Raw genomic sequence first — 22,231 nt, 5'->3', positions numbered from 1 at the left:
TCAGATTTTTTTGATTTCCTTGGTTTTCCAAAGAGTTTATTATTTTCACATACATACCCGCCATACACTTCATAGTATGATAGGTGATTTTTGCGAGTCCCCTGGGCCTGCGCCCCTGGCAGGGGCCACTTTTGCCAACCCCTAGGTATGCCTCTGGCTTTATACAGACACAATCTAAAGTGCTGCTACTGTCACAGCTCCTTGACATCACTGGGAGAAATATATGAGTGCACAAGATGGCAGCCGGAATGCTTGTCATATTCTATCAAAGCGTGTTATGGACGATAGTTATGATCCAGCAGGTTGAGCAAGCAATGTGCTCCTTGTGCAGAGGTATATTGAATAGAGTTAGGAATGCTAAAGCTGCATTATCACTATGGAGATGGGGAATAAGGAACTGATGTCATTTACGAGGTAATGTAGCATCTCCTCCTGTGACCTATCACTGGGTTTGTGCTCTGCATTCAAGAACTGTCCAGTTCACACTGTCTTTCTTCATCAGTTTAACTATCTATCTATCTGGGGGGTACGGGGACAGAGAGAGAAGATGAGGAACTGACGCCAGTAGATAGGTAGGACTTGGCCAAAATAACCAACTGAATTATTGACTAAATCTGAGTTCTCCTTCTCTGAAAGTGTTTTTTTTATTTACAAAATATATAGCACAGCGATCAAGGGATGTGAAAGCAGGCATTGGGGGCTGTTGCAATGTAAATCTAAACAGAAAAAGTGTGGCATGAAAGAATCTCATTTTTACATTAACTCCAGATGAAATTTCTCTTGTGAGGGACAACTGAGAAGGCATTTAATCTGGTCTAAACTATCTACAACAGCCTTTAAAAAGGATAAATCTAGGACTGGTGTTCGGCAAGCAGATGGCTTGCATTAAAACCCTATGCAATAAATGTAGTGGCCATCAAGACTATAATTCCTATTATCTCTGCCTACTGATCATGCTATGTAGGGCTGATGGAAGCTGGACTCTAACAATAATGGGAGGGCCACAGATTCTTCACCCCTGGCTTAGATAATTTCATTTGTTAAATGCCATCATGTCGTTCTGCACATTCCCTATTTAAATGAATTGAGACTGTGCAGCATCGGGGCTTGGTTGACTGTAGTCTCAGCATTCACTTCTATCACAAATTCTATGATCCTAGACATACATACTTGCTGCCTGCTGAAATAAATGGGACTTAATTCAAGTAAATGCTTTGGATTGGGATGTAGAATTACATGATTTACAAAGAAGCTAAGATATGCTAACAGGAGCTTTACAACTAAATTGTTTCACAGAGATGCGGCATATTGACATGCTAAACCAAGACATATTGTCTAAGAAAAGAGCGTTATAAAAGCAACTTTTATTAGCTTTACTGCAACCTTGCAAAATTATTGATTATTTTAATCAAATTGAGTCTAATCCCACATGCAAGCACTTTCCATGTCTGGACCAGTTATAACATTTTAAACACTTTGTCCCATTTTTTCTGATTCTATTCTTCATATATTGATTTTAATATGATGAGTGCATCCAGCACTGATAATTGTGGCACAGCGTGTGTCATTCTTTCAACAGATGACAAATCCTCTTCCCAGGGCTGTGCTACAAGGATTGGAGAAACAACCTGTCTACAATGACCAAATAATTCAGCCACATAGAACAGAATGAAAGCCAGCATTCAGAGGTCAATTTCACTTGTGATTGTGAGGATTCAATTGCCTTTGAACCTCTCTTGTGCTATTTATGTGTTTGAGTGTTGGGTTAGGACCAGGAAGACCTGGGTTCAGATTTGCATAAAGCAACAACAACACTGTCAATAATATAAACCTGGATGACTTTGGTCCAGTTATCTGTCTGCTCCGTTCAACACATACAACAGGGAGTCTTGTAGCACTTTAAATTTATTACCGCATCACATTTGGTCAACCAGGCTCCACTTTATCAAATGCATAAAATGTTATTCTCAGTTGGCAGCATGCCTAAGAGGGAGAAAGTAAACAATGAAGTCAAATGTCTATGGTCCCACTGTTTCAAATTTCCTACCTCTATATCCATGTGTATATAATTCTGCCAACTGTGGATAACACTTCATGTTATGAATAGGGATGGGCAAATATATATTTATTTAAACAAAAACATTTATACAATATCATTTATTTATTTATTTATTTATTTATTTATTACATCGTTAATCTATAGAGCTGATTGACCTGGAATATGAATGTTCAGGGACAAAAAGGAGTGGCAAAGAGACAAGTCACAGAAACACAGAATCTTACGAGTTGGAAGGGACCCCAAGGGTCATCTAGTCTAAAGCCATTCAATGCAGGAATGTCCACTAAAGCATCCATGACAGATGGCCATCCAACCTCTGCTTAAAAACCTCCAAGGAAGGAGAGTCCACCACCTCTCATGGGAGTCTGTTCCACTGCTGAACAGCTCTTACTGTCAGAAAGTTATTCCAAATGTTTAGTCGGAATCTCCTTTCTTGCAACTTGAAAAAGGTCAGGGAAGACAGGTCTGCTAATGGCTGCTTGGCAGTAAGCCCTACTCAAAAGACAGTAAAGTTGAAGTCTGTCTGATATGTAATAGGGGAGAGAGAGAGAGAGAGAGAGAGAGAGAGAGAGAGAGAGAGAGAGATATGTAATGGTGTTTTGATCCTAATAATAATAATAATAATATTATAATAATTTATTATTTATACCCCACCCATCTGGCTGAGTTTCCCCAGCCATTCTGGGCGGCTCCCAATCAAGTGTTAAAAACAGTACAGCATTAAATATTAAAAACTTCCCTGAACAGTATACTGTTCAATAATACTGCCCATCCAACCAAAGGTACTATATATTCATATTCCAAAGTTGTGGGATGGGCAAATCTGACAATTTTTGTTTCTCTCAGTTTCTCATTTTTCTAGTCATACGTTTAGTTCTCCAGTTTGTGGTTTTTTGAAAAATAAAAAAGTCACCGTGAAAATTCATCAGCATTTTAGTGCAAATTTATTCTAATACATTTTGTATGCAATTTTATATAATATAATTCATTCTTGTCTGTTATTTTCATTAATATATGTATTTTAATGCACAGTTTATCCTAGTATAGATGCTGTCATACACTTCACTTGGCTGGTAAACTGCATTGCAAAATTCAAAGGGGAATTTTGAGGCAGGTGGCAGCTCTGCAGCTGCCTCTCTTCTTCCTGCTGTCACTGTGTTGGTAGCAGAACCTCTGTCCTCGTTCCCCTTCCCCCACTGCCCTCAATTCCTCCTCTCCCTCCCCAGCACCCTCTCACACTTTTAAAAAAAAAAAACACTCCATGAATGTCAGTGGGATCTTCATAAGCATTGGTGAGTTCTATGGGCAAAAGATAACAGAGCTCAGCCTCCTAGAATGTCAGTGGATTTAGCCAGATATAATTCTAGATAATTATTCTAGGGATAACTGACTGTTAACACTCAGATTTTTTTGTTTTACCAGTGATGGACTTTGGTAATACGGTGCCCTGAGCAAGGACAATTTTTGGCGCTGTCACCCAAAATATTTTTATTTTCACAATAATTCCTTTTGGTACAATTGCTGTTTATGCATCTTCTCAGTAGGTTGTTGTTGTTGTTTAGTCGTTTAGTCGTGTCCGACTCTTTGTGACCCCATGGACCAGAGCAAGCCAGGCACTCCTGTCTTCTCAGTAGGTACTCATATTATAATTATTTGGTGCCTCCTCAGCTCAGCGTCCTATGCAGGGGAACGATCTGTACTGCCCTAAATCTGGCACTGGTGTCACTGAATAGGCAGTCTTGAATGCATCATACACCTAGTTTAGAAAATCCATTTGTAAATCTTCTAAAACAATAACACTATTTTTTCGCAAGTTTAGAACCTAAATAAGTTGAGTTAAATTAAAAATCAGGAAGGAAAGCTCATTTATTATATGGAAATTCATCAAAACCATCTTTTTCGCAGTGCTCTAATAAATGGATTTGTAAACTGAAAATAATACCTTGCTCATCTAACTCCCAAAGCAGGCTCCCATCCTCCTCTTCCAGATGAGAGATAACCAGAACTAGGCTGAAGATTAAGGGAAGGTAACTGGATATATTTATTTCATGGACTTATAAAAGCAACTTTGCCCCTCACATGTATAAGTAACATTTTATGCCACAGAGAAACTGACATAAGGACTTTGTTTTGCTCACTCTTAGAGGAAAACTTTGTGGAATTTGCAAGTGCAGCAAAATATTAAGACAAAACATTTCTTGTTTCTGTTGCAAGTGAGTGTTACATTGAAGAAAACATAGAAATATGTTATCATTGTATACTAGCCAAAGTCTTATTCTATAGTTCATATCTCAGTGAAATTGTCAGATATATCTAGACAGTGAAGAATGCATAGTCATTAATAAAAACAATGTAATTTTCCTATTGACTTGCAACTTTATGCACAACTATAATGCTGTAATGTTGAAGTGCATGTTGGTTTAGTCCTATAGGAGTCAGAGAATCATAGAACAGCAGTTGGAAGGGATCCCAAGGGTCATCTAGTCCAACCCCCTGCAATGTGGGGAAACTCAGCTCAAGCATCCGTGACAGATGGCCACCCAACCTCTGCTTAAAAACCTCCAAGGAAGGAGAGGCCCCCACCTTCTGTGAGAGTCCATTGTTAGAGTCCTAGGCATGGTCCATAGCTTCTGGAGCAGCAGAAAACAAGCTATCATATCTCCTCTCAGTCTCCTCTTATCCAGGTTAAACATATCCAAGTCCCTCAACTGTTCCTCATATTGTGGGCTGTGGATTACACTATCTTCTGTAGCCCTGTATTATAGATTTTGAAAGTAAATGTTTCAGAATTTTCTCTGGTACAAGGGCACATATCTTAACAAACTAAAAATGTTAACTTTTTAAAAAATAGTTGAAAAATAAATTATGCAGAAATAGATTAGAAGTCAGGTCATTTTTTGTGTTTTGAGAGCTGCACTATACCTTTGGCAGCCACTATACCTAACTAGGTAAAGGGTTTCTCCCACTGATACAGACCCCACATTTGCAAGAATACAGCAGTTAGAACAGTCTCCTCCTAATCCATCATGCTGTTAGGGTTAAGAGTTGCACTTCATGGGTGCTTCAAGCAGTGAAGGACTAGCCCTGGCAATAGAGAGCCATGCAGGGATGCAATGAGCAATGCTGCCTCCCCAGCACTGGTGTTACAGAAGCTCACCTGATACAGGCAGGGCTGCGATGAAGTCAGGGTTGTGTGGATATGCCAGAGTGTGAGATTGGCTCCACTGGGGCATCTGCATAGCCACAACCTCACCACTGCCCTGCCCAGGTGAGCCGAAGTGAAGGCAGCTTCACCTCATCCCACCAGTTATCTACTGGCAGCTGTCTAATTAAAGCCTGTATATACACCATACATTTAAAGCACACTTAAAGCATATGACTTCTCCCAAGGAATCCTGGGAACTGTAGTTTATCCCTGACAGAGCTGCAATTCTCAGCACTCTTGACAAAGTGAAGTTCCTAGGATACGTTGGGCAAAGTCATGTGCTTTAGAAGTCATAGCCCTAAGACTATGGTTTTATTATGTCCCTGCTTCCCAAGACAGTAGTGCTTGGGAAGACAGTGCACTACTTAAATTGCTTAACAAAGTGGTAAGCCAGCTCTGCTATGGTGTTTTTTTTTGGGGGGGGCAGGTGTGCTTGTTCTGCCGAGTGGAGCTCTGAGCTTCTGCCCATCAGCCCTCTCCTGATAATGGTATGCTCAAGCCAGCTGAGTCTGGGGCTTTGAGAGACTGAAATCTCAAGAGGTTTCTCCTTATCCACAGGTCCAAGTGACGGAATCAGCCTTGGAGATCGTGACCCAGTAATTACTTGCATAGCTTTTTAAAGTGTAGGGTTCTGAAACCTCCTTTCAGACATAATACATGTTTATCTTAACTCCCCTAGCTTTAGTTGTGACGGCTGGGTGCAGGGTTTTAAGCAGATGATGCAAAATTGCTGTTCCCTGCTGATTGTAACAACAAAGTTTGCAATTAGTTTAAAGACAAAATAAATTGGACAAGGACAAACCTAAGTAATCAGGTATGTTTTTAAGCCTCATGTGCAAGTAGATTTTTGTAATGTGGAATAAGGGAGATAACATAAAAGTTGGAAAGCTTAAATTTCCTACATTAATATCTGAACTGTGTTACATTCATTTTCTTAAATTATAAAGTTTAGAGAATTCCAACATAGCCCATATATACTGTTTTGAGATATAAAATTCTACTCTGTTAAAAACAACTGGCATTTAAAGGTAGGTTTTAAAAGATTATTTTGCTCTAAAGTAATCCTATTCAACTTTATTTTATAACCAGGGGTTTGATTACTGCAGCATAAATATTTTTTCAGTAATTTAATACAGCCCTGAATAGTACTGAAAACAGAAAGACAGTAATTTTAAAAGCAAGTTAGTTGCCATCAGAAAAAAGATGCACTGGTTTTTATTGGCTTTTATGAAAAAAAACATTCGGGGGGGAAAAAACATGTAACAAGTACAAACAATGGAGGTGGGGGGGAAATCATCATTAAAGCTTTGCAATTCACAGTGCCAGTTTACAAGGCCATGCCTAAGTGGTTAAAACCAAAAATAATAGAAGAAAAAGGGAGAAGTGTGGGGGATTGGATAGAGGGAGGGATGGGGGCCTTCGCAGTGCCCATAGGACGTACACATTGCATAATAGCTCTGAAGATCTCAGAATAATTGTGCTCCTTATGCCTTCAGGCAAAAGCAGCCTTTTCATACGCTGCAAGAGAGGAAAGGTTGAGCGATGGGGAAAGCCGTCTGGTTCTTCCAGTGTTGTTAAACCCTTGTTGTTGAGATCAGCAAAACTTGTTCAGATATTTGTAACTTTTAAACAGTTAAAAGAAGCTTAGTAAGATGCAATACTGAACTTGAATGAGACCTATGTGTATCAAAGCTTCTTACAATTAATTAATGCATAGCTCCTTTTACTTAGTTCATTTTTTTAAAAAAGTAAATAATAGTTAAACTGCAGTTCTTTTGAATGAACTGCACCTGATGCTACAAACCTGTGCCTACTTTCCTGAGAGGAACCTTAAATGGAAACAGTGGGCCTTGCTGTGAGAAGTTGCATAGGATTGCACTGAAGACCAAATAACTCATCTGTTCTGGTTGTGTAATGACTGGAAGGCCATTGTTTTTGGCAGACGAAGACTGCAGTTCTATACACACTGACCTGAGAGTAAGTCCCAGTGAACTCTGAGTAGTGTTTACTTCTGAATAAACATGTATAGGATTGCATTGTTAGATTGCAATCCTATACCCACTTTTTATTTAAATGTATTTATTCTTTATATTTGTAGACCACCTTTCCGGACAAAGTTCTCTGAAGGGAGTACTTAACTGAACTTAACAAGATTTATTTTTTTGAACAGACATAAACAGGACGGTGGTGTAAGGCTGCAAGCCCTATGCTTACTTTCCTGAGAATAAGTCCCGATGAATACAATAAAATATGCTAGTATTTTCAAAACAAATTGTCTGTTTGTTTTTTAAAAAACAAGGAAAATTTCCAGCAACAAGCAATAAAAGAACTGTTTTCCTACGTAACTTTATAGAGTTCTAGTTTACTTCAGCATTTAACTAGGAAGAACGTTCTTTAAAAAATAAACAAAAGGTTCCAAAGAAAAACCCCCACTGTTGATAGTTCCTTAATTTTTTTTTAATACATACACCTATATATGCAACTAAAAACATATTGCAGGACTGGCTCCTATAAAGCATTAATAATCAACTCATATGTTATAAGGTTATATATTTTAAGTTCATATGGCTAATTAAAAGATTCCCCCCCCAAAAAAAGGCATGTGCATCTATAGATAGATAGATAGAGTTGCACTTATGTAGGAATATTGTCTCTCCATCTATGAAAAATCACTTGAAAATTCAAATAACATTTATATCAATTTCCTTAATTTATATATATGGTAAATGTTAAAACTTACAATTTCTAAAATGTTACACCTAATAATTAAATACCCTTAGTATATTTAATTATATATTGAGGATTGTTTTTTGGGAGGAAATCTTTAAAATTTGGCAGTTATCCAGTTTGTAGCTCGAATAGCAGGTGTATCTGTATCTGCTGCAAATATTCCAAACTGATTCATTGACTTACCTTTTTTAAAAGCTAATATGAGAATCAGAATTGAAAATGTGAACAATGAAAATTACCAAAAATACATTTGATTTCAGTGTTGGCATTAGTTAAAGGAATTTTCTGTAAATGCTCTTTTACAAATATTTCAAGGGGTCTTGATTTTTTTTTTAATGTAAACTATAGTTGTATATAGATTTTTTAAAACAGTAGTCAAGAACACAAATTAATCTTGTTTCTAAGTAAACGTGCTTAATTTCTGGCTGCCTACTAATAAGATTCTCTCGTATAATACATTTGTAAGGTAAATTGAAACAATTTTCAAACAGTGTAATTTAAACCATGATTGTTTGTTGATCTACATAGAAATCTTGTATTATGCTATATAATATATTAAATCTATAAGGCAACTCTTAACATGACAACCAAACATGCAAACACCCCAAACACCCCAAATCCATTTTATTGTCTAGTTTCTGAAAATTATATCCTATTTTAAAGTATATATTTATCCAGGATTAGAACACATATACACTGTCACAGATTAATTAGCAAGGAAGAAAAAATAGACTGCTTACAAACATTTTATCATATATCCATGAAATATTAATTTCTACAAATCTCTGTTACTGAAATCTTAATTGTTATTAAATCCATGTGAAAAACATGTTATTAAATCCATGTGAAAAACATGTAGAAGGGACTTTATGACTTATATAACGACATTCTAGCACTTTATATTATCAAACGCTGCCTTGGTGATCACTTAAGCTTACATAAGCTGGAAACATTTGTAAATGTATCTGAAGTACTGTCTCAATATCTGGGCCTTACTCTTTACCAATTTAAAAAGAGCAACTTGCATGTTCTGTTATAGCACCATGCTAACATATTGCAAGGAAGCAAAGAATAATATAATAGCCCTTGTGTTATTGTTTCTAGGACAAATTAAAAGCCTTTTTGAATAAGGAAAAAATATAAATAATAAAATAATTCATTAAAATTCACCTTGTGTATAACTCCGTGTCAGTATTTACTGGAGTCTATATAAATCAACCCAAACAATTTTAAGAATTATTTTTCAACAGCAAAGGTTAAAAATGTTTAATATTTGGTTTCGAATGAACTAGGAATGATGTACATACTGTATAAACTTACAGGCAGGGTTGTAGGATATGCTCAGATTGTAATATGATAAGCTCCTGATTACATAAACACGCCTTAAGGGGAAAATTGAGGGGAAGATAAATTTAAGTTACTCCTGCCTCTTAAGGTTTATGAAGCCAATTTCTGTTGTAGTCATGGGCCAGGAATCCAAGAGCTTCTTTGGGCATGGAACAGGACAGGTCCTCTTTAGATGAAAGATCTTCACACCATATCAGCATTTGCTTTTTATATTTATCTCCATTTCAAGAATGGTTTTCAAAAAATATAAGCCCAAATTTCCCTTAGGCCAGAGCTGAGGAACCTGGGACTCTCTAGATGGAGTCCAACTCCCATCAGGCCTAGCCAGCATGGCTCTGGTCAGTGGTTGGCAGTATAATCAGATTAGACCAGATTTAATAGTGATGGCCAAACTTGGCCCTCCAGCTGTTTTGGGACTACAATTCCCATCATCCCTGACCACTGGTCCTGTTAGCTAGGGATGATGGGAGTTGTAGTCGCAAAACAGCTGGCAGGCCAAGTTTGGCCATCACTGGACCAGAAAGTCCTCTAGATGTTGTGGACTTTGGACTCCCATCAGCCCCAGCTGACATGGTCAAAGCTCAGGGATTATGGGAGTTACAACCCACAGCATATGGAGGCACCACATTAGCTATGCAAAAGTGAAATGCATGCACCATTTTATGTGTTTGTACCACCTAAGACGCAATCATCTGTAGCTATCTGTCTACTGATATGTAGATTAGATAGATAAATAGATAGATAGATAGATAGATAGATAGATAGATAGATAGATAGATAGCTAGCTAGCTATTTGGGGAGGAGTTCTGCTGAAATAAATTAACCCTGAACAAGCCCATATCATGAATGTCTAATCTATTTCTTTAAGTCTGTCTTTCTAAATATATTCAGTCCTCAAACACAGAAACAAAGTTCCATTTTTGCTGATCAATAGGACTTGCATCCCAGTCATTTATTTCAAATCACAGTGCCAGGAACAGGCAAATGATAACAAAGTAGCTTTGAATATTGAGGACCCCATTAGAGCCATATCACCACCACATGCAGCTCCTAGAACATTTCCCAGTATGTACTGGGAGCACACTGTGATGTATTATGTACAGGTGGCTAACCTATGGCCCTCCAAATGTTGCTGGACTACAACTCACACCTTCCTTGACTATGCTAGCTGGGGCTGATGGAGTCCAACAACATCTGAAGGGCAATATAGATGTATTTGGTTTGCTGCTAAACAACATAATATTTATATATGTGGCAGGCAGGTCCATCTAACAAGTGAAGTTTTGCAATTGGCTTGGGATAGCCTTGTTCCCAGTGTTGCTGAACTCATATCATTATATCATTAAAACCATGAGGTGAGTTTAGATATACTGTGGTTCAGCTATTTTTCAAGTAAAAATCCCCCCTCAAGGCTCTAACAGAAGCCAGCCTGTAATACCCCACTCTCCTCCTCAGACCATTACAGCATAACACTTTCATGGCCTAAAAGCGTTTAAGGAACACTGACTAAAGTAAATTCTACCAAAATCAGTTTCATCTTTTTCCAGAACCCTGTGTCATGACAGAGGCATAAGTCGGCAGACCTGGCTCACATAGTTATAGTTACACATCACGCTATTTTAATGGTGCATGTCGGGGCCTACAGTGGAGGCTATTGACTTCACTCCACTTTGTAGGTACCAGTGAAGCATTTAAGCAGGACTGGATTAACCATTAAGCAAAATAAGCATGTGCTTAGGGCATCAGGGGAAGGGGGTCACCACAGAAATTTTCCATTGCCGAATTTACCATGGACCGTATGCTGTAGCTGAACCAGGTTCTGCAAAAAGGTTCCCACAATAATAATAATAATAATAATAATAATAATAATAATAATAATAATTTATTATTTATATCCCGCCCATCTGGCTGGGCCTTCCCAGCCACTCTGGGCGGCTTCCATAAAAACCAAAAATACAGTAAAATCACACGTTAAAAACTTCCCTGAACAGGGCTGCCTTCAGATGTTTTCTGAATGTCAGGTAGTTGTCCATCGCCTTGACATCCGATGGGAGGGCTTTCCACAGGGCGGGCGCCACCACCGAGAAGGCCCTCTGCCTGGTTCCCTGTAGCTTTGCTTCTCGCAATGAGGGAACCGCCAGAAGGCCCTCGGCGCTGGACCTCAGCGTCCGGGCAGAATGATGGGGGTGGAGACGCTCCTTCAGGTATACTGGACCGAGGCCGTTTAGGGCTTTAAAGGTCAGCACCAACACTTTGAATTGTGCTCGGAAACATACTGGGAGCCAATGTAGGTCTTTCAAGACCGGTGTTATATGGTCTCGGCGGCCGCTCCCAGTCACCAGTCTAGCTGCCGCATTCTGGATTAGTTGTAGTTTCCGAGTCACCTTCAAAGGTAGCCCCACGTAGAGTGCATTGCAGTAGTCCAAGTGGGAGATAACCAGAGCATGCACCACTCTGGCGAGACAGTCTGCAGGCAGATAGGGTCTCAGCCTACGTACCAGATGGAGCTGGTAAACAGCTGCCCTGGACACAGATTTGACCTGTGCCTCCATGGACAGCTGTGAGTCCAAAATGACTCCCAGGCTGCGCACCTGGTCCTTCAGGGGCACAGTTACCCCATTCAGGACCAGGGAATCCTCCACACCTGCCCGCCTCCTGTCCCCCAGAAACAGTACTTCTGTCTTGTCAGGATTCAACCTCAATCTGTTAGCCGCCATCCATCCTCCAACCGCCTCCAGACACTCACACAGGACCTTCACTGCCCTCACTGGTTCTGATTTAAAAGAGAGGTAGAGCTGGGTATCATCTGCATACTGATGAACACCCAGCCCAAACCTCCTGATGATCTCTCCCAGCGGCTGCATGTAGATGTTGAAAAGCATGGGGGAGAGGACAGAACCCTGAGGCACCCCACAAATGAGAGCCCAGGGGTCTGAACACTCATCCCCCACCACCACTTTCTGAACACGGCCCAGGAGGAAGGAGCGGAACCACTGTAGGACAGTGCCCCCAGCTCCCAGCCCCTCAAGACGGTCCAGAAGGATGTTATGGTCGATGGTATCAAACGCCGCTGAGAGATCCAGCAGAACTAGGAAACAGCTCTCACCTTTGTCCCTAGCCCGCCGGAGATCATCAACCAGTGCGACCAAGGCAGTTTCAGTCCCATGATGAGGCCTGAATCCCGACTGGAAGGGATCCAAATGGTCCGCTTCTTCCAGGCGTGCCTGGAGTTGTTCGGCAACCGCTCGCTCTATCACCTTGCCCAAGAATGGAAGATTTGAGACTGGGCGATAGTTGGCCATTGTGGCCGCATCTAAAGATGGTTTTTTAAGAAGCGGTTTAATAACTGCCTCTTTCAGCGGGTCTGGGAAGGCTCCCTCACGGAGGGAAGCATTCACCACCCCACGAAGCCCATCGCCCAGTCCTTCCCGGCTAGCTTTTATAAGCCAGGATGGGCAAGGATCCAGGAGACAGGTGGTTGGTTTCACTCGTCCAAGCAGCCTGTCCACATCCTCGGAGGTAACAGATTGGAATTGATCCCACTCAACTTGACTAGACAGAACTCTAGCACTCTCCCGCCCTGGCCCTGCTCCCACGGTGGAGTCTACTTCTTCCCGAATCTGAGCGATTTTATCTGCAAAAAACTTTGCAAAATCATTGCAGGAGAACATGTGGCCCGTACTGGGCCCCGATGTTACAGGTGGTTCCGCTAAATTGTGAACCACCTGAAAAAGTCTCCTGCTGCTGTTTTCTGCAGATGCAATAGAGGCGGTGAAGAAATTCTTCTTCGCCGTCGCTATCGCCACTTGGTAGGCTCGACGTTGAGCTCTAACCTGTGTCCGATCAGATTCGGAATGAGTTATCCGCCACCGGCGCGCTAGCCGTCTCAAAGATTGTTTCATTGCCCTCAGATCCGTGGAAAACCACGGGGCTCTCCGGGCTCCATGCAATCGGAGAGGGCGCTTCGGAGCCAAACAGTCAATAGCCCTGGTTAACTCCGCATTCCAGCGGGCCACCAGGGAATCAGCTGAAAGGCCATCAACATGGGATAAAGCATCCCATAAAATACATACATATGTGTGTGTATATATATATATATATATATAGATACAATAATAAAAATAGGAATAAAATAGTAATAATAAAAGAGTAATGATAGAGATTAATGATATACATTAATTTTGGGCATACAACAACATTAGAATCTGGTAACTGGTAAGCTGCCACTCTGTCCACTGAAGCTCATGTTATCGTTCTTATCTTGGTCATGTTGGCTGTCCTGTATTTTATGGTTTATTATTGTTTATATTTTGAATTAGATATATATGGGGACACCAAAATCTTTTAAGTGCTTAGGACCTCGAAAGGTCATAATCCAGTCCTGCATTTAAAGCTTTGTAAATTTACCTTTTTTATGACAGAACTGTTTTACCTTTTTTATGACAGAACTGTTTATTACTAAAATGTTCGGTTAAGACATTTAAAAACATTACTCAGGGAGTTTCCTAATTTGTTATTAAGAGGGGAATATTTCATTTCCTCAACCAACTGGAAAATTGTGCTTTTCTATATTAACATGAAGCAGACTGTTGCTTTATTGTTACGAGTGGTAGGAAACAGAGGTTTAAGAAGGATAAGATTTTACAGGCTAGCTTTTCTTCAAAATGGTGTGCCTGAGTTCGTATAGCTTGTGTCAGGTAATTCCCCCCACCCCCAATCTAGCTGTGCTTGTCTTGTTCATGCCACTTGTTTGCCAGCACACAAATAAAAAATAGAGTATATTGGTATATTGGTATAATAGTGGTATATTTTATATTTACTCATTTAGAAGACTTGTAATAGTACTTTTGGTAATTGTGAGCACTCCGGTTAACATTTTTTACAATACAGTCTTTTGAGTTTGTTTGTTAAAAAAAAAAAAAACCAGCATATCAACTGTCCTATCCATTTTCATCCTAGCCTTCCTTTTACCCTTAATAACTTGACCAAACCATCAAAAGGCACACAACGAGAAATCAGAATAGTGAGGGAGGGAACATGAACTATGCACTTGAATTTAAGTGTCAGACAGGTTATCAAAAATATGAATCTTTTAATTGAACTGTACAAAACTTAGGAAGATCACCTTTTTGAACATGTCAGAAGTATTTTTATAGGCCCAACAGGTAATACCTATACAGTGGTACCTCGGGTTACATACTCTTCAGGTTACATACGCTTCAGGTTACAGACTCCACTAACCCAGAAATAGTGCTTCAGGTTAAGAACTTTGCTTCAGAATGAGAACAGAAATCTTGTTCTGGCAGCGTGTCAACAGCCGGAGGCCCCATTAGCTAAAGCAGTGCTTCAGGTTAAGAACAGTTTCAGGTTAAGTACGGACCTCCAGAATGAATTAAGTACTTAACCCGAGGTACCACTGTATAAGGCTGATTAGGAGGTTCAGGATGTCAGTCATCTTCATGCATCATGGAATCAATTACAGACTCTAAAAAACATGGGAACCCAAGGTGTAGTGAAATTTGTCTTCCAAGGCATCCCTAACCCCCAGATCCACTGGTTGGAGGATATCCAATGGTGGCTGGTATTTATGCCCTGGCAGCCCCCATAAGTTAGCATTTCAGAGACAGTAGGCCACAAAATGGGACATTCCAAAGATGGGGCAGGGATGTAGATAGCTTAGATTTATTGGAACTAACACCCCTCCATTCTGCTGAGAGGGTCCAGGAAGAGGCCCAACAATTATGTCAGCCCAAGATGCCGTAAATAATGCCCCCTTTGAAATCAAAATTTCAAATTTTCAAAACACAAAGAACTACAAGGACAGGAGTAAGAAAAAGAACCCACCCTCTTACCCGCTTTGAGAGTGGTGGTTATTCTGTCACCACCAGTTCAGCTGTTAAACAAAATGCCCTCTGCTTCAGTCTAGTCATTTAAAATCTCTTGCTGGAGAGATGAGTTTAAAGCAGTCACTACTAGAGGAGGCCCTGGCAAAAGTAGTTCATTAAATGCATACACAAGTAAGTATAAATATTTTTATACTTTCTTTTGGAGGGTTGGGTAGGCTCAGGGAAAGTTAGACAGTCTATGGCCTGGTTAAAATGTGTTGTTGTTTAGGATGACATAATCTGTCAATTTCAGTTCTCTCAGCAGAGGCGAAACTAGGCTTTATTTCACCCTGGTCAAAGACCCTGTTTGGCACACACCCCATGCGCATTTCTGTACACACACACGCACAGACTTCACTCAGGGCAAAAAACCCAGCTAGCTCCGAACCCCCCAGTAGCTATGGCACTGCTCTCAGTTTCTCATTTTTCCAATATTAAATTCAGTTTTCCATATCTACAGCAACATATCACTTGTTTTTAAAATCCTGGTGAAAATTCAGCATCCCCCCCCCCCAATTATTACATTTTATATGCAGTTTAGCCTAACTTGCACATTTTTGGAAGCAATTTCCTCCTACTATAATGCATTTTGTGTGTTAATTTCACCAATGTATTCATTTTTATCCACACTTTCCCTTAATATGTGCATTTTTTCTAACCATTGGTTGGTGAACTATATAGCAAAATTTAGCTGTGTTTTGGTTTGCAAATTTGCTGGATTCGGCTTCAGATGAGACCTGAATCAAAGTTATCCATCATTCCTAGATGCCGTATAATGCAATGCTAAGCGTGTTTATTCAGAGGTATGCCACACAAAGTTTAACGATATTTAATCCCTGCTAAATGTGCTGCCTTAAACATTTATATAGGTGCTTGCTTCACTATTTCAAAGACCATAAGTGCTACCATGTACCTTCTCTGCCCTCCCATTATAGAATTCATTCATGGCTGAGTCCGAACCTTTATGCTTTAGACATTGTTTTATATTTGTAACTGATCATTCCTATAAAAAGAGCCCAAATCCACAGTTTAGCCTCACAACCATCCATGACGTAGACTAGGATGAAAGATAGTATCATGTCCAATATCATGCCAGGTTTGGCAAACTGGCCTGTGATTTCCTACCTCCAAGCCTAACACTCTAGCCCAGCCCTCCCCAACCTGATGCTGTCAGAGATGTTTTGGACTACAGTTCCCATCAACCCATGCCAGAATAGTCAGAGAAGGCTGCTCTAGGCTCCGGGTCTCACAGAAGATCCTTCTATATGGACAGATATTTTACAGGAATGTGATAGGATACAATATTTCTTGAAAATTTGATAGTTGACTTTCAGTTTCTTTCCTGCTTAATGTGGATGCAAATTGTCCAGAGTTCCTCAAATAAAAAGTAAAAATAAATAATCCACAACTGTTACTGCTGTGTAACAGCAATTTATTACCAAGGAGAGTGGTTCCAACTTTCCTGGGACTCTGCACCATATAGCAAATTTCCCATTATTCTCCTACCTCTTGTGTGTTTTATTTCTGGCTCCTGATTAGACAAATTACAGTCTGGATTGTTGTCACTGTAAAAGTGCAGCAGATGTTGGATCCAAGGCATTTTTTAAAAAATTGGTGTTGTTTATTACTGTTAAATATTTCCAAAGCAAGAAGTAAGGAAACTGATTTTGTCTTTAATTCTGATACTTACCTTCTGTACCTGGGTGTTTGACTTGGGCCTATTCTTTTACATTTTGTGAGGGAGTTTACTTAGAATGAGAGTACCATAGAGTAAGATATTTGATGAGAAAATGAAGTAACCTGCACAAAAAATGAAAGGGCTAGACTTCTCTTTTGCTCCCATTCTGCATCAAAAACCCTTCTCCATACACCAGTCAGCATTACTATCCCACACAGTTCTAGAGAGCAACGCAAAAGCAATAACTATTTCCCAGAGGTTATTCAGAAAATAAATTATGAGAATACATAGGATAGCTCCTATACCTGACACCTTGACAGAGGAGGAGCAACAGGAAGGAACTGGGTGGATGAGTTGGTAGCGCTCTGTTTGCAGGAATCTTGAGTGGTGTTCAATGTTAGGGGTCCATGCCAGACATTGAAAGCCCATGGCATCCCCAAAGAATCCAGGGAACGGGGGTAGACCCCTCGCCAAGTTATAATTCCCAGCACCCTTAACAAACTACAGTTCTAATGTTTCTTTGAGGGAAGCCGTGAGTTTTAAATGTGTGTTAAATGTGCTTTAAATGTATGGCGTGGTTTAGTTTTTATGACACAAAATTATGCAGGCAGGCAGACGATAATTTTTTTTTACTGGCTAATTGGCCTGTTCAGAACAAGTAGGTTCTGAAGTAGGAACAAGAAGAAGAATTTGGATTTTCTTCTTCATTCAGTTCCCATGTGGGACACTAACTTGTAAATAGACAAATATAGGGTGGTAACCAAGATTAGTCATACTCAAGAGTAGACTCACTGAAATAAATGAAGTCCACAGATTTTGGTGGGTCTAGAGTATTACCAGCTTGGATACACTCAAAATGGCAAAGAGAGAAAGCAGGGGCTAGGGAAATGGCTGCGTCAGCCTGAAGCTGGCACAGCAATCGAGCCCAGATATGACATCAGTGAGTCTGGTTCAGGATCCAGTAGATTTGAGGCTGGCTCAGCTCCTCTTTGAAATGCCCTGTTTCGAGATTTTTCACAGGCTGCTTTTGCCAGAGATCCCACTGGCAGCACTCACTCACACATGTTCAGTTTGGGCTGAATGAGGAGCTCCACACCAGAGAAGTGATGATGGCAGAAGCCAAGCACCAACACCCTAGCACAAGCGGGGGAGGGTTGGACTGCAATGTTAGTTAAGGAATTGTTTTGGCAATGAGTGTTTACCAGAGCCTCAAACCATGTGCTTTAAACAGCTATGCTTCCTATACGTAGGTCTGGTAAGCATGTAATTTATCGGAATATTTTACAAAGCATTTTGGGGCCCAGAATGTTTTGTGGCCAAGGACACAACAGGAAGAGGAAAGAGGGATACAGAAAAATATCAGTTCTCTCTCTCTCTCTCTCTTTGATAACCGAAGCAAGTGATTGCGGTTGCGTGAGAGGCAGTTAACCTAAATTATAGAGAGATTTGGCTCAACTATAAGGTGGTGAAAGATAGTATCAGTTTCCCCTAATTTCACATTGTCTTGGTGAGAGATAGGATAGACAATTAGGAATTAGAAGTTTACAGAAAAATGAAGTTGCATTTATTAATTTTCATAGAATCATAAAAATATTTTATTACAGTCAGAATAGTAAAAGGCTAGGACACTATTTTAAAAGCAATATTCAGTTGTATAATGGGTAAAGTGGATATATTTAAAGTGATATTTGGTAACTGTCACTGGATTTTAGTTGTGAAACATGCCCTTCAGTTTAGGTGTACATGCAATAGCTTTAGATTTACATGACGTAATTATTCTTTCAATTTCTTTATGCTCACCTCATCCCCAAAATTACGTTTTCTTAAAAACTGGATTTTTAATGCTGTGATTCTTTTTATGCTATTTTACATATTGTATTTTATGGTTTCATATTTGTGAGCTACCCAGTTAACTATATTAGTGAGCGGCCAATAAAATGCCATTATATACATGTATCAGCATCATTTATATATTTAGAATAATTTATTTTTAAAGTGCACCTGTAAGAGTAGGTGAACACCCTACCCACCCCACCCCACAAAGCCCTAAGAGACTCTGGGCTATTAAGGAACAAGGACAAAAGTGGCAGGAGCAAAAGTGAAACCAATGCAGGTACTCTCACTGACTTAAGATGGGGAAAACAAAATACCGGTACTTTGCAGGTATTAAAGCAGATTTTCAAAATCCTCTATGTTTTTAAGAAGCCTGAAAAGTGTTAGTAGGAGTCCCAAGTAAAGAGGTTTCTGTAAAACATCAGGCTCTTTGAGCACCGTGCTATAATCTTCAAAAGGCATTTTCAGTTATTCTTAGTCTGCTTCTTCTAGGAAATGGCTGTACCCCAAATTTCTGCTGTATACAATAACTTAAATCGGGGGGGGGGGTGTATTATTGGAGCCTATGTTTGTTTTGTGCCAATAGATAGGTTTTTGTAGACCAACAGGTTGTTACAGAAATTGTGTTGGTTTGTTGTTTTGAATCAAGAGATACATATTGAATAAATTTTCAAGGGTTACAATTTTCCTATTAAACACCCCCCTGCACCTGAGATACTGTACAAAATCTGTGAGCACTACTCATTCAGTTCATTCTGTTGTTTTCTTCATAGGACCAGTGAAGGGTACAAAATAAAATTAGGCAGGAAATAGTTTTTATATATAAGATGCTAATAACTAGCCCAAAGTATACACAGCAAAAGTAGAAAGAAAAAACCGATGGGAAGTGTTTCCTAGTTAGTGTTATGTCCAACTGTTTCCTTCGTTCTCACTACCTTTGAGTTCACCTTCGAAATCAGGGAGGAGCATGTGAATTGCAACAGTTCGACAGAGCTGGAGCTCCATTGGAAGGGCAGGTGTTAGGCAACATTTATACCAACATTAATTCTGGAAGATTAAAGCTCGAAAAAAGTGATTTCAAGTAACTGGTTTAGCTTACCTCCTAAGTTTTCCATTTGAAAACAAAAAAGGATGCCACTTATTCTCTATAAAATGAAAACCTTTAAAGGGTCTTATTCTGGATACAGTGCACATTCACTGCCTTAATAACAGATGTGTTTGAGATGGTGGATGCAAAATGAAAAATAAAAAATGAACAAACCATGAAAATAGTGGATCTGCAGTTATTTTATTTGTGAAATACCTTGCGGACAAAAGAGGGGTACAAGAAAAAATGCGAAAACCTTGCAGGAACAAATTATGCACTATATATGTAAGCATTTGAGCAGTATTATTGTATAACATATACAGTATTATAAACCAAGGGAAAAATAAGATTAAAACTGTTTTATTTTGAAATGAATGCTTATAATAGGATATAGGAGAGGCAATAAGGAGCAGTATCTTCCATTTTCCTCTTCCCTGAAAACAAACCACTACTTACAACTCATATGATTTTTATTTTCTAAACACAAAGATTACATAGGATTTCAATTTTTCTATTTTTCAAAAAAGGAGTAAAGTGCAGTGTATATAGTTTAAACAAAAAACCCCCACACAGGTTATAGTGATAAAGAACATAGGCCCCACATTTCAAAAAATATATATTTCAGGTATAGTAATGCAAACTTTTGTAGTTCAAGGGTCCTGACTGTTTTTAAAAATACAAAAAGTAGTTTTTGTAATTGCAACTGATTGTCTGGTAGATTTATTTTTCTCTCTCTTTAGTTTTACAGAGACTGTTGGGAAATCCTTGTTTCAGTAAATGCCAGTGATGGATTAAAGAAACAAGCCCCCTTTTACTGGTAAGGCATCGGTTTATTACCTAAAATTTTTGATGGGATAAGAAAATAGTTACACTATAGTTCCGTAATATATTATTTGGCCTTTAGACTAATAAACCACGCAAACCCTGATTGTTATTTTTGTGTAAGGTATTGTATACAGAAAAAAACGAGTTAAGGTTGTTCTAGCATCTAGCAAAGTGTGAAAGGATGGTTAAGTAGACATTGAGTTACCCCCCCCCCCCAAAAGTCTAAGAATAACATAACATTCAGTATGTAATGCTCAGTATGTATGTGAGACTGATCCATATGAGAAAATGCAAAAACACAATTCAGGTGAAAGGTGGTTTTATTTTGGTTATGCAAGAATTAAATTCTAAAAACAGTATTTCTCAACCAGAGTGATTTGGTAAACATTTTAAAAATAAAGCAGTCTGTCTTGATAAGCAGGACTGTCCCACAAGATACATTTGCCATACAACCCCTGCTGAAATGGTAGTCATAGAAGGCCTTTTCTGCAAATGTCATTCTTTTCTTTGGACATGTGCTTGGAAAGCTCCCAGTGGATTGAGCCCCAAAGTACGATTTTTTAAAAAGGCTAGTTAATTAAAAATAGGCTGTTGTGTAATAAAATTTTGGGTTTACTGGCTTTGGTTGCAATGGTGTTTCTTAAGACCAAATTGTCAATTTTAAAAAGTTATGTGATTTAGAGGACATAAAGAGCTGTGTGTGGAGGTGGCAGGGTGGAGTGAGGGGGACGGCATTGGGGATATTATTTTCCTGACCTAATCTGTACCTTAGATAATTTCATGTAATAGCAAAAATTGTGGGATAAGACCTGTTAAAAGTGTAAGGTATGCTGTTGTAAAACACACACCAGCTCCAAATCAGTTGTATATTTCACTTTGATTACGTATTATTAAATTCTGGTTACTAAAAGTTGATGTTCATGGTAATGTTTAAAAACAACAACAAAGGTTTAGGACAGTAAAAACTCCATGCTATTGTGAAATCTTTTAAAGGCAAAAGCAAAGCCTTCTTACCTTTTGGTAAAATAATTGCACACTGACTGAAAGCAGCAGAAAAGTGATTCTGTCTGCAGTTCCCTATGATTAAAAAAAAATACCTATAAAAAAAAGTAATGAAGGTTTACAGTTTGTGTGTGTGTGTTTTGCCTTTGTGAGGAGACAGAGAAATAGTTCTGCTTGAAGCCAGAAAGACATATACCATTCTGAAATGCTATGGTTGGATCCTGTCAAAATATTTCTACTTCTTAATTTCAGATTTAATCTATTGCCAGAAAAATTGTCAATATTTTAAAGCACCTGAGGCGTATTTTTCCTCAAGTGCTTTTGTTAATATCTAGAAATGTATGCAATATGTCAACATTCCATTACTCATGCAACTTTTATTATTAAATAAAGCTTTCTGTACCAGGGTTAAAATTACTTAATAATGTTACTCTGAAATTCTTCATTGACTTGAAATAGATAAATAATATTAATAAGACAAAAATGTAAAAATTAATTGAAATCCTAAAAACAAGGCCTTTTTAATAGGCCAGCTTTATAAACTTTAATTCAAATAGTGCAAACTACATAAACTGTCCAT

At 39.0% G+C, this 22,231-nt stretch overlaps 1 protein-coding gene across 6 annotated transcripts in view; it reads left to right on the top strand.

Annotated features, from left to right (window-relative positions):
- Positions 1-22,231, top strand: part of LOC307202742 (uncharacterized protein) — a 110,503-nt gene that overhangs the window by 74,647 nt on the left and 13,625 nt on the right. For 4 of the 6 annotated variants that reach the window (XR_013832982.1, XR_013832983.1, XM_079952942.1 and 1 more), the window contains one exon: positions 20,565-20,641. Coding sequence is in view for 2 of the 6 variants with exons in the window: in XM_079952942.1 (XP_079809068.1) it covers positions 20,565-20,641 (77 nt within the window). In the remaining 4 variants the exon portion in view is untranslated. Of the gene's footprint in view, positions 1-752; positions 1,689-3,722; positions 4,087-20,564; positions 20,642-22,231 lie in introns of those variants that run through there. The other 2 variants (XR_013832984.1, XR_013832985.1) reach the window with 2 other exon arrangements.

Source organism: Podarcis cretensis (assembly GCF_951804945.1).
Source record: "Podarcis cretensis genome assembly, chromosome: 1".
NCBI lineage: Eukaryota > Metazoa > Chordata > Lepidosauria > Squamata > Lacertidae > Podarcis > Podarcis cretensis.
Note: the sequence above shows the minus strand (reverse complement) of the source record. Positions and strands in the feature narration are given on the sequence as shown.